Consider the following 13554-nt stretch of genomic DNA (forward strand, 5'->3'; position numbering starts at 1 on the left):
AAGAGCGTAAGTATAAGATGAGGGTGATGGGTGGGGTGGAGGCAAACACTTCAATCACTGCACTTGGGCTTGGCCAACACCACAATCGCACAGACTGGAAAAGGAAGACAGCGGGTGACTGACAGGCGAAAAATGAGGAAAGAGGGGGAGTTGGGGTGTAGAATAACGCCAGCGAGATGTTCTCGCTCGTGTGTTGATGCGTTGGAACTGACTGGATTTTCAACCCGACGATAAGGAGGGGGGGGGGGGGGGGGGAGACAACTTACCATTGAAATGCCATTTCATTTCCACTTTGTTTAAATGTGTGTGAGGGGGGGGGGGGAGGTTCTATGTAATTAGGCCTTTGAACCTAATGGCTTTTCAACAAAAGAGGGATGTGTAGTAGTCAGCTTAGCATTGACACGCCTTTTCATTTCCATTTCACTTCACCTCTGAGTAGTTGCGCATCATTCATTATCAATTGTCACACAAGAACTTTCGATCTTATTTTAGCTTTGCATTTTACTAAAAGTTGTCTAAAAGAAAGCACTGTGCTTACACGTTTGAGTTTAAAATCAAAATACTATGTGAAGTCGATGAAAAAAAAGTTGCTCAAGACGGAGATATGTAAATTAAACGGCATCCCGAACTCAACTCTTTCAACAATTTTGAATTGAAAACGAAAACCCCCAAAAATATTTTTAAAACACACAAATTTTTTTTTTTAAATTAATGGTTACGAAGACGGCATTTATTCAACAACTCCATTTAAGGGGAAACCCATGATACGATTAAATGAGCAAATTCCTTAAATAGTTACTACCCTTGAAAAACATTGCAACACGGGAACTTACTTTAAACCAAAATGTCTTTAAACCGAAATGGTTTAGAAGGTCCCCAAAATTTCGGTTTAAAGTAATTCTACTGTAAATACATATACAGTACTCGCTGGATTGTAGCACTAGCACGCTCTGCAATATGACGATGGAATAAGAGATCAAATGTATTGGCATTTCTGCTTCTCCCTATAGATAGAATGCGCTTGGCCAAGGAGTTCACAACATTGCCATCCGGAAGTATAACGGACCAACACGCAAACTCTGTGTAACCATGAACTTTTATAGTCTGGTTAATACAGTTTAGTGAGAACAACTCACAAACGCGGATGGAAAAAACAATAACAAAGGCCTGAGTGACGTCATCTTCGAACTATCTATAGCGTGCTAGAGTCCAGCAAGTACTGTATTCCCATCAGATACAGATCAGTTGATTCAGGCCAACCAAAAGAGAGTTCCTAATATTAATAGCCATTCATATGTAACATACGTTACATATCTGTTCTTGGCCATTTAGCTGAAGTTGAAAATTAAGTATGAGGGTTTTAATTGCTTGTTGGTGCAAAGTGAAAAAATATAGCACAAAATAGACTTTCCGACTGACATGTGAGTGAAATCAAGAAAGTCACTGACAAAGAGTACAGGTGTGAATTTGTCTTTGTACCTCACACTTAATCACTTAACACCTCTGTAAGCAAACTGTGGTCATCAAAATGACCGTCTTGAGCAATGATTAATTACAACCACATTTGGTGACAGTCTGAACCCTTACCACGCTTCCAGTTCCAGCCCAATGTCAACATCAGCAGAAAAGGACTACATATCTGCCCACTTCATTCCCCCCCCCCCCCCCCCTAGTTTCAATGAGTCACAGATCCTGCCTATTATCACTATCACTTCACTGACTTAAGTTTTAATGACCGACCTGGTGCATAGTCTGTTTCATCGCTGAGGTGTTATTTTGTGCAAAAGTAATGGTGGAATATGTGTGAACCATATGTTACTGGCAGAGCATTTTTATGTTTGTTTTTTTGTTTTTAAGGGTTTTATGGCGCTTGCAACACATTTACGTCATATCAGCGCCAGTAAAAAGGAAGAAAATGGGATAGTAAAAAGTTCTAGAATTACAATTAAAGCATCCAAGAATAAGGCAGACAAAGGGGAATTGGATCAAATAGAGAACAGATATAGATTCCAAGAGCACACTATCAGTTTACTTAGTGTGAGACCACCTAAAAGTCTCATCCAGACACAAGCACAGGTCCCTATTAAGAGGAATACACTCAAATGTTTACAAATCATATATAACATGTAAACAAAACATAATACAGTGCATAACAGAGAGATGATTTACAAGGAAAAAAATATCTCCCAAAACTAACTATACATTTGACTGATTCCCTCCCAGCCAGGGCCAGGACAAAACCAAGTAATCTCATTCCACGACAAAGACAGAAAGCATGTTGGAATACAGACAAAGGGGAGAGAAGACGCATTATGTACCTCCCTGCCCACAATGGGAGGTCAGGAACCCCACCCAGGAACATTTTTATGGTTTCAGTTAACCTTGACAAAAAGCTTGTTAAAGATGGTGCTGTGAGTTGCACAAGTATTCACCAACTTTTTGATCGTTAGGAAACATTCATGCAACTTGCAGCGCCACCTAAGCTAGCTTTTTGTCTAGCTTTGTCCCACCTGAGGAAGACACCTCAGGTTCATAGGTTAGGCAAAAAGGGACAAAAAGCTAGTTTAAGTGGCACAACGATTTCACTGGCTGGTTGACCGGCAAGTAAATATTCGTGCTACATGAAAAACCAGCTAAGCTAGCTTTTTGTCTCACTTTTACCTTGCCTATATAACCAGCCTGGAGTAGACAGGACATCATTGGTCGGCCAATCAATTTTTCATTGAACCAGAAATTTCAACTTGAATGTCGATTTGAAGTGCCGATTACCACCGTATCGATGTCGCTATACAGGTTTTAAAAACTAAAATGTGTGTCAATATGGGGAGTTTTAAAAAAAATTACTTATGATAGGGGATAAAATCGAAACTTGGACATTATGCCACTATAGAGAGGACTGATGGATTTTTATAAAGATTTTATGCTGTAAAAGAAGAAAGTTTAGTTCCTCTTCATCCAAAAGAACACCTCCTCTCATTTTCCTCGACCTAACCACCATCTTGATCTCACCATCCCTCTACCTTTCAAACCTTCTTCACCTACACTCTTCACCTTTCTCCTTTGCCATCATATGGCTCTTCTTTCCCAGACTTTTTCTTCTTCCTCCAGTCCCTCTTTCCCATTTTAGATTATGCAAATATTACATTATTCATCAGATATATTGTGGAGTATGCCTTGAAGGTAACTCCTGATTTAAAATGCAACCAGTCGTGAATGAAAACCCAATAATCTGGATGATAGCGAATAAATATGAAAAATGTATACAGTATCATACAAAAATGCATTTATTGTATTGATCACAAAAAAAAAAAAAACCTTTTTATTTGATATCTGTACAATTAAAATTCTATCATTTCAACACATCATTTTTAATCACACAAAAAAAATAAGTCTCATTCCTTGAAACTTAAAATTTTTTAAGGGATAAAATTTACATTCTGTAAAGATGGCGTTGCAAGGGAAGTCAACAGTTAAATTCATATAGCAGCAACAAAAACAACGATACATTAGACTTGGGTCACTTGATAAAATACTCTGGTGGAATTTTGCCTTGGCTCTGTATAGATAGAAATAAGTAAAATCAATAATGAGACCAAAAAAATAATTATGACATTTCAATAATCATTCCATGATAGTTTATGAGGATTAACAGTGAAAGTGTTAAATTAAATGGTTAATATTTGAGATAAAATCTTTTTAAACTTTATGAAGCAAGACTTCATTCTCTTGTTATAAATTTTAAAGATTATCAGCCGGGAAGCAATAAATCAATAAAAATGTGACCTAATGGTAAATAAGAATTAGAAATGAAAAGAATAATGTATTGAGAATGTCAAAAGTGTTAAAAAAAATTGTAGCTGATTTGATAGGGGGGGGGGGGGGGGCCGAGGGGCGGAGGGAACCCCCAGTAAAAATGCACCTCTTGAAAAGAACAAGTGTACACTGAATATTAGAATTAATAAATAACAAAAAAAAGAAATCCATTTATGAACCAGTTAACTTACATTGAATTCTTGAAAAACAGCAGCAGCACGTTGATAATCCCAAGAATTTTCCTGCAAACACCTGAAAATATAATGATTATGGTTGATTCAATGTAATATATAAAAAAAATTTACCAGCAGAGAAACTTTTGTGGATTTGACTTAGTATTTTTATTACTCAAACTCCATGAAGACAATGAAACCATAAAGTACAGGAATAACAGGAATCTAGCAATAAACTATATCAATTATAAAAGATTTTTAGAATGTCCAACTGTTTTTCTTTAGTAAATTATGTCATGACAGAAGCCCTTGGGTGATCTAAATGGCGAAAATTGAATCAACAGTCAAAGTAAAACAGGGTTTGAAGGTTCAATTTCGTTTTTAAAAGTTTTGAAAGCACAGCATGGTAAGAATAAATGTTTTTCTTTTTTCCCCCACAAAAATGACATCTTTTATGGTTGGTACTTACTAAGAGGATGTTAACGGAGTTATAATAAATGTTCAAAAACTAAAAAAATCAATTCAGATATGAAAGAGATGTATTCTCCTCTTACATTCAACATCAAACTTACTTCATTGAATACTCAGCATTCATGCCTGACTGTGCGGAGAATGCGTCAACCATCTGTTTCTGATCTGCAGGCAATACAGATTGGCTTGCAGAGGAGGCAGTTTGACTACTAGAGGCAGGACTGGAAGATGGAGTCGGAGCTCCTTCTTTGAAAGCATTCTGGGTAGAAAATATAATAACATAGAAAAAAAAAAAAAAAAAGAAAATTAGGCTTTCCAATAAATTTCAATGCTCCGATTAAATTTCCTTACATCTCTTTCAATCAGCCTGTCTTAATATTCTATGTTAGATTTACTTTCCTAAATTCTAATACCATCAACTTCACTCAATAGTTACCTTGAGACCAATTATCCCATCATCCTGTTCACCCTTTAAGGGTAAGGCAGAATATTTTTCAAATCATAGTGCCTCTCAATATTCATATGGCTATAACTGCAGACCACATAAGGTTCACAAAGAAAGCAATCATTACAATGCAAAGGGAAGACATTCAGAGAGATTTAAAAGCAATATAATATCGTCTCACATAGAAACACAAGCCTGTTGCTTTTGTTTAGCCCATGATTGAACTCCTTTCCTTTTTAAGGAATCACGAGGAGTTAATCATCGGCAAAACAAAAATCCTACTCTAAGACAAGAACTGAAAGCTAGAGTGAAGGGACAAAATGTTGGGGGGGGGGGGGGGGGATAGGTGTCCTGAAGAAAAGTCCAACCACAACCAGCAGTGACTTGCTTTTCTACTGATAGATATCATCCAAAAGCTATATACAGTAAAATTACTTTAAACCGAAAGAAGCTAAACCGAAAAATACCTTAAACCGCAAAGAATTTAATAAATTGTACTAGTTTCTTCATTATCTTTGTACTAATTCTTACGATGAACCGAAATACTTCTAAGCAGGACTTTCTTTAAACCGAAACAACTTGAGAGCACCTTCCCTTTTTCTCTCTCTATTTTTCTTCAAAAATTCGGGAAGGTGGCCACACGTAATAATGCCCGGCGATATTAAACAAAGATGAGGGTGATGGGTGGGGGGTAGGCAAACACTTCAATCACTGCACTTGGGTTTGGCCAACACCACAATTGCACAGACTGGAAAAGGAAGACAGCGGGTGACTGGCAGGCGAAAAATGAGGAAAGAGGGGGAGTTGGGGTGTAAAATCACGCAACCGAGATGTTCTCGCTCGTGTGTTGATGCTTTGGAACTGACAATAGGTAGTCCAAACTGAATTTTTTTTTTGCAAGAAACACACCCATTCAATGTTTTTCTTGTAGAACTTTTTATTCTGATTACTATGATATTTGATTTGTCTTCCTAGGTCAAAAACTAAAAAAGTTATGGCAATTTGAAAATCATGGATTTTGGGCCGAAAACGGGAAAAGTTAAAAATACTAAATTTCCCAAGTTTGGGGTACCCCAAAATCATTATTACTATAGATACAGATCTAAAATCGCTTGTGGTTACAAATATGATGGCATAGAATAAGCCCAATTTTTTTGGGAAGGCTATTTAGCATAGTTTTACCACAATAACTTTTCAAAGTTCAGAAAAATCACAGAAAAGCAGTTTCCAAAAAGTTGCCGAAACATGCGAAAAAGACGCAACTTCAAACTGTCGTAACTTTTTTGTTTGTTGACATAGGATGACATATTATATATCAAATTAATCAGGTTTTAAAGCTCTATTTGAATGGTGAGATATATAAGTTCTGTAACATCATTATCAGTAACTCAAGAGAGGAAAAAGGTAGCCAAGTTTAAGAATTTGGACAAAAGTACCCAGACCCAGTGGTGGCCGAGAAGCTATTTTCTCAAAATAATGGAACAAGACATGTCTTAATAGCTAAAACCAAGGTTTATTTATCATTCTATGCAGTAAAAACTGAAAAAGAACTGCGCTTGGATTATTTTTTACATAAAAAATCAAGCACATAAAAAGACAATATACACACACGCATATAGCCAAAGATTTTTTTCTCGCAATTGTTTTCTTTTCGAACTACTCAAAATTTGAAAGCCTTAACCGCTTGGGTGGTGTTGGGGAACTATTCTCTTGCTCAAGGACATTTTTCAAGGACTCTATCATGGTATTGAGTGGGGCAAATTTCAAATTTTTAATCTGCTTGAAAGTCTTACAATATCTAATTTCATTTTTGACAACTTCAGTAATGAAGGTTTTTGATTTATTCTCTGAATTTAGCCTAGCTATCAAATTGTCAACATCCTCAGCATTGGAGCATGGCCCACCATGATTTCGAACATTTACAGACACCTCTGCATTTTTTGAAATTGCTTTCATTTGTTTTTGTATCTGATGTTGTTGGTTCTCAATGAATTTCTGCCTAATTTCATTTTTGACTTCTTTCTCAACCTCAATTGCTTCTCTTTTAAGTTTTGGTGCCTGTTTTCTGGCAATTCTGAACATTTTACTTTTCTGCTTTAATGATTTCATTTTTAGATAGAATAACGTTTTGTTCCTTTTGACTACATGATGGGCTGATCTATTGTAAAGACATGCATTTCTGCGCTTTGAAAAGTCATAATCAACATCACCAAAAGCACTTTCACCAACAAGGTTTGTAAGGGGACAATGTTTAAGAGAGTCTGGCAAAGAAGAATATGAAAGCTGTGAAAATTTGCCATCATCCAAAAAATCTGACAACTGCCTGTCTGAAACGACCTTAAGCTCACTGCAAATCAACTGAATAGCCTTTTTAATCAAAACAGAATCACCAACATCAAGAAAAGATTCAACAGCAGAAATTGAGCAAGATTCAATTGACCAACTGGGGCCGAAGACAGATGACGTCACGCTCTCTAAACAATCACTAGGATCAACAGACCACTTCTCAAAGAAACTAACCATCGACTGAACAAGAGTTGGAAATTCAGCATAGGATACTTGACTTGTAACAATCATCCAGTAGGGACCAGTGACTTTCAGAAACAAAAGAGCAATTGCGCAAACAAATGAAATCAAGACATTATCATCCATATCAAAAGCAACACTCTCAATTTTTGAATTCCTATCAGCACCAAGAACACCGGAAGAGAAAAATTGTTGAATCTTCTGACGATGGAATATGATCATAGCAGCAGCTTCAAAAAAGCAATTGAATCTGTTTCCCTTAAAACTAGGAATGCAAGAATTGTGACAGAAAGCTAGCCATTCTTGATGACAACCATTCTTCTGATCACCTCTTGGACCTAAAATCTCACATGCCAAACGAATCAACCGTTTACAACTACTCTCTGATTCACCTGAAAAACGTTTGAACTGAGGAAACTGATCTCGTCCTAGACTTCTTCCATTAGCTTCAATAAATTCCTTTTCCAAACCCAAGAGAGCTTTTTCACATGCACTGCTAAGACCTAACAAGAAGTGAGCATTACAATGCAAAAAGTGGAGCCTGACATCTATTCCAATCTCCGATTTCAAAAAGTCTTCGAACTTTGAGTCAAACAACTTCATAGCTGCTGCTCTATCAGTCTTATGACACTAGTGATTTTTGACAAAACTGATTTATAAACCTCATCATGGTTCTCATTTGTTAATTCAGTGAAAGATTCAGATAGCGATTTAAAAAGCTTCACAGTTATATCAAGTAGAGTATTTGCATCCTCACAGGCTACGGGTCTAAAGCCAAGATAAAAGGTTGTTCCATTATCTAGGGTTAGTTGATGATTGACAATTTTTTTTTGGTCTCGAGATGTTCCATCACTGTGCAAAGTTACATTTGAGCTCTTTAAAACATTTTCGACTACCTGCAAATTGCTTAGTACATAGCCTTCTCCTAACATGTTTATGGTTGTCTGTTTGCAAGGCAAAGATGTTCGATCTAATTTACAGTCAAAAAGACCTTCACTGACAGTTTGAATTGTTTTTGCTACATTTCCTGCCGCAACACCACACTCACTTTGAAGACTGATCACTACTTCCCTAATATTATCTGAATACGTATTTTTCTCACGTAACTTTAGTTTCTCTTTCATTTCTACTCCAATTGCATGTGAATGGCTTTCTCTTTGCAACTCAAAAATTTGCTTTTGAAATTGCTCCTGTTGGTTTTGCATTTGTGCCTTTAGTTGTCTTATTACTTTATTCTTGGATGACACTTGATGTTTCAAATTTCCATTAGCTGCTTTTAGTTTTGCCATAGTGGCCTTATTTGTTTTATTATCTTTGGTTAGATGCATTCTCATTTTTTGACATTTGCTTTTGAAGCTAGATTTTATGCTCTGTGTTTTTCCTCTTAATTTGGCTTCATACTTTGCTCTTTCAGATGATCTGATGTTTTCACTTTGTTGGATAAGGTGTTTATTTTCAGCTTTTAACTTTTCATGTTCAAGTGTCAAGTCATTCATCTTTGAATTTTCTTGTTTAAGCTGTGACAACAATGCTCTTAAGGTTTGAACTTCTGCTTTATGGTTTTCAAAGTCAAAGTCAATAATTTTTGGTGTTTTAGCTTTACTTTTTGGGGTCGATGGTTTGATTTTTGATTTATCTGGGGTTATTGGTTGCATTGTGCTTCTTACTTCTGCTATGGCGGTACTCTGATTTTTCTGAATAGTGAACTTACTGTTCAGGAAATCTTCATATTGTTCTGGATTTTTTTTATGATGTTTTACGTTTTTATCTCTATGCTTCAATACCTGCGCTACTGCGTATGAAATATCACTGTCTGAGACATCAGATTTTAAAATCAACCTTATCCACTGGTACATTGTTATTCTTGGACACTTATCAATTGAACAATGTTGATGAAAATCAATGACAAAACGATTACAGATTGACGAGACATGGGGAACAGACAACGGAGGGTTACTGACAGTTGATCTTGTGATGCCAATAGCTGACAAGGTTGGCGAGATGGCATCCAAGTTGAGCTGAGTCTCAAGGAAAGAGGGAACATCACCATCTGGGGTCTTTTCAAACAGCTTGACAGTCTTCTCCACAGTATACCTGACCCTGTTGGGAGGAGTATCCGGCCTTACAGACACAAACCATTCCTGTACCTGAAAATAAAGAAATAAATCAAGATTCATAGATAGATTATAGTTTCAAAAGACAATTTTTTTAAATTTTTTTTTTGTTTGTTGCTTTAGGTCTCTTCCAACACAATTGAGGTTATATGAGAGACCGCTGAAACAAAAAAACAAGCAATCTAACAAAAATAGTACAAATGTAAATCAAAATCATAACCTAAAGATATCATAAGCTAAACTATAAATAACCAAGAACAAACAGGCAGAAGATTTACAGAAAAAAAAAATCCCCTGTCAAAAATACAATCACAAACCAAAGAAGCAGGATAGGCTAGTAACGAGAAGAAGAAACGACATCACTATCGGATCGTACACCCATGCGAACATCATAGGTATATGATTCAAGGGTGATGCGCCAATTTTTTGTCTATTCAGACTATTCACACGTTTTTATTAAGTTACATACACTTACTGGGCATTAATGAATTTAGAACAGAACAATAATAACCAAGTTATTACTCGGAATTTGGACCGTCTCCAAAAGCAGACAATTTAGCCGGTATTACTAACTTACCTTCCTCCATGATTCACTGGCTTCTTCCTTCAAACAAAGCAGTTGGAGCACCAGTCGGTTGTCAAACAGGACGGATGGTAAGGTTGCCCGTCTCCCCTTTCCCACAGCCAGGAATGTCCTTTTAAGGGACCTGTACTGGTCATCATCTGTTTAAAACAAAGTAAAGTAAAAGCAAAATTAATGTTTTTCATATGTTTAGGAAAAATGAGGACATTTTAAATTTAAACCGATATTCTCTTATTTTTTCACTTTTGGAATTTTGTTTCTTCCTTTTAAAAAAAAACTCACTCCAATAAAAAACATAAATTAAAAAAAAAAATCTCAGCAAAACAGAATATCCTTCTAACGTCAATGAAAAGAAAAAAAATAATGTTTATAAAGAGTCAACTATAAAAAATGAATAAGTCATATTTATTTACATTATTGTGAAGTAGTAAACAACTCACAAATGGAAATATATAATCTAGCCAAGGAAAATAATTCTCTACCTCCAGGTCTGTCTATCACTATCATCGATGTCCGCCATCTTGGATTTTCTTAGATATTTGTAAGGGTTGTAAAATCGTTCTAGTGGCTTAAAATTAATTGCCAGTAACACAAAATTAATTTATTTAATAAATATAATGCTTGAAGAAAGCAAATTACTGTATCACAGCTTATTCTGAAAATCAGAAATAAATAGGCTCTTCATTTTCTGAGACGGACCCAGAGTTCAGCCATTTTGAGAAGATGGGTTTGAGGACGATGTTGGATAAAACAATAAAATAAACAAATTTAAACTTAATACCTCTTAATTTATGATAATAATAAGTGAATTATATATTTATTTACCTGTCAGAACCTTGTATCGAGAAATTTCGAACGGTAGCGTTGATTCAGGCGAGATTGATTTGTTAGCCATTGGAGACGTCTGATACTGCTGCCGGCCGGTGGGAAAAAGAATTTCATTCATAAAGTGATGCGTTGTTTCGGTTTAAGCATTCTGCGCCGTTGGACATTTTTTAGTGTTGTTTTCGTATTTATAAAAAGGAAAAATACGGCTTTCCAAAAATACCAAATAGAACTTGATCATAATGAAAATTAGCCTTGAAAAGTTATAAAAAATGCGATATTTTCAAAACCAAAAATAAGAACTACTACTATTTGGTACCAAAATAATCGGCCCTCTTTTACGTGTCTTATGAAACCAGTTTGGGCGAGATTGAACGAACGGCGCAGTTTGCCTGGCTATTTACGTTGAGGCGGTATGATTATTTTTTTTCGGCGAGCGATAAAAAACGGCTCAAGTGACTATTTTCGTTATCAAAGCACAAAGTCAGTTTTTTGTGCATTCTAAAACCAAATATATCATTGGAAAGATCAAAGATTGATCTTTTTATTGATATATATTTCATTGCATTTACAATGAAAATACGTGGTGAAGATTAAGTGGGAACTTGATGGAAATCAGCTCATTTTACGTCCAGAACCCGTTATCGGGGCAGTTTGGACTACCTACTGACAAATTTTCAACACGAGAATAAGGAGGGAGGGGAGGGTGGGGTGGTAGACAACTTACCATTGACATGCCACTTCATTTCCACTTTGTTTAAATGTGTGTGTGAGGGGGGGGGGGGGTGAGGTTCTATGTAACTAGGCCTTTGGACCAGTGACATCTATATGAAGTCCTAGCTTTGAACCTTATGGCTTCTCAACAAAAGAGGGGTGTGTAGTAGACAGCTTAGCATTGGCACGCCTTTTCATTTCCATTTCACTTCACCTCTGAGTAGCTGCGCGTCATTCATTATCAATTATCGCACAAGAACTTTCGATCTTATTTTAGCTTAGCATTTTACTAAAAGATGCCTGAAGAAAGCACTGTGCTTACACGTTGGAGTTTAAAATCAAAATACTATGTGAAGTCGATGAAAAAAAAGTTGATCAAGACAGAGATATGTAAAATACACGGCATCCCGAACTCAACTCTTTCAACAATTTTGAATTGAAAACGAAAACCCCCAAAAATATTTTTTAAACACACCAAAAAAAAATAAAAAAATGTAATGGTTACGAAGACGGCATTTATTCAACAACTCCATTTAACGGGAAACCTATGATACGATTAAATGAGCAAATTCCTTAAACTTTAATAGTTACTACCCTTGAAAAACATTGCAAAACGGGAACTTGCTTTAAACCAAAATGTCTTTAAACCGAAATGGTTTAGAAGGTCCCCAAAATTTCGGTTTAAAGTAATTCTACTGTATATACTTTGAATATTAGCAAATTTCAACCCTGAACTATTTACTTGATTGAGATTTTTTTCTTCTCCTCGCCCCCCAATTTAAAATTTTAAAAAATAAAATATATTCCAGCCAATTCCCCTCAACCATTAAAAAAAAAATATATATGAAATATATATATATATATATATATATATATATATATATAATATATATATATATATATATATATATATATATATGCACACATATAAAGGGGTTCATGATAGCTCAGCTGCTAGAGCTCTCTTTTCACATGCAAAGGTACAAAAATTGATCCAGAGGAAGTCAAGATTTTTTCCAACTCCCCTAACTGGTGATTGGGTAGCTGGATTTGTTAGATCTGGTGGAAAGTACTCCGTGATAGACTAGCATCCTATCCAATTGCTATTGTCCATTTCATGCTATAGACACGAGGATAATCTCCAGTTCCATGGGCCTAATGGTTCAGAAGGACCACTTTTTTTTCCAATATATTCTACTTATATAATAATGAATAAAATCTATAAATACACTTGTATTTAGTTGTAGAGTAACTTTTCCTAGCAAAACATGTAAATCTAAAAAAAATTTGTAAGAGAGTTCTCTGGTACATACCGCAGCCTGTTCCACTCCTGCATTGGATACTGTCAGCATGTCATTGACTATGGACACCCTGAATAAAATGGGAAAGAAATTATTTATATCTTCAATTTTATGGCATTATAGGAACCACAAATTTCAAACATTAAACTTTGAAAAGAGTCAAAGCAATATTACAATTATCATTTTCCTGTCACTACACACTAAATTTGAGCCTTGTGGTCTTGTGTAAAACACTCGCAATTTGGACTGAACAGTCCTGGGTGATGTAAAGTTAAGTTTTTGGAAAAGGCTCTTTATTCACATTCTCTCATCATACTCATGTGCAAAATGAGTACTTAGGCATTTTACAACATTGTCTCTGTCAGAAAAAGAATTGTAATATCATCTTGCAGGAATCATGTCTTGTCTTTTATGTTAAGTGCAGCTGATGGTTTGGGACCCGTTGTAAAGCTCTTTGAGCACATTTAGTGGATATTGCCTTATATATAATTGCTCAAGATAAGTAGCTGCTTTCACATTCATTGAATAAAACAAAAGTCAATCACTGCCATGAAACGAATTCATCCTTTGAAATGCCACAACACATAAT

At 35.7% G+C, this 13554-nt stretch overlaps 1 protein-coding gene across 2 annotated transcripts in view; it reads right to left on the reverse strand.

Moving 5' to 3' along the window:
* Positions 1-3261: 3261 nt before the first annotated feature.
* LOC144962753 (nuclear RNA export factor 1-like) overlaps positions 3262-13554 on the reverse strand; it is a 39215-nt gene continuing 28922 nt past the window's right edge. For both annotated transcript variants that reach the window (XM_078895974.1, XM_078895976.1), the window contains exons 15-18: positions 12978-13035; positions 4559-4716; positions 4005-4065; positions 3262-3556 (exon numbers count right to left, since the gene is read on the reverse strand). In XM_078895974.1, coding sequence (XP_078752100.1) covers positions 3518-3556; positions 4005-4065; positions 4559-4716; positions 12978-13035 — 316 coding nt within the window. In that variant the 3' untranslated portion in view covers positions 3262-3517. The remainder of the gene's footprint in view (positions 3557-4004; positions 4066-4558; positions 4717-12977; positions 13036-13554) is intronic.

The sequence above is a fragment of the Berghia stephanieae genome, chromosome 1, assembly GCF_034508935.2.
Source record: "Berghia stephanieae isolate SIO BIC M18660-M18661 chromosome 1, UCSD_Bste_1.3, whole genome shotgun sequence".
NCBI lineage: Eukaryota > Metazoa > Mollusca > Gastropoda > Nudibranchia > Aeolidiidae > Berghia > Berghia stephanieae.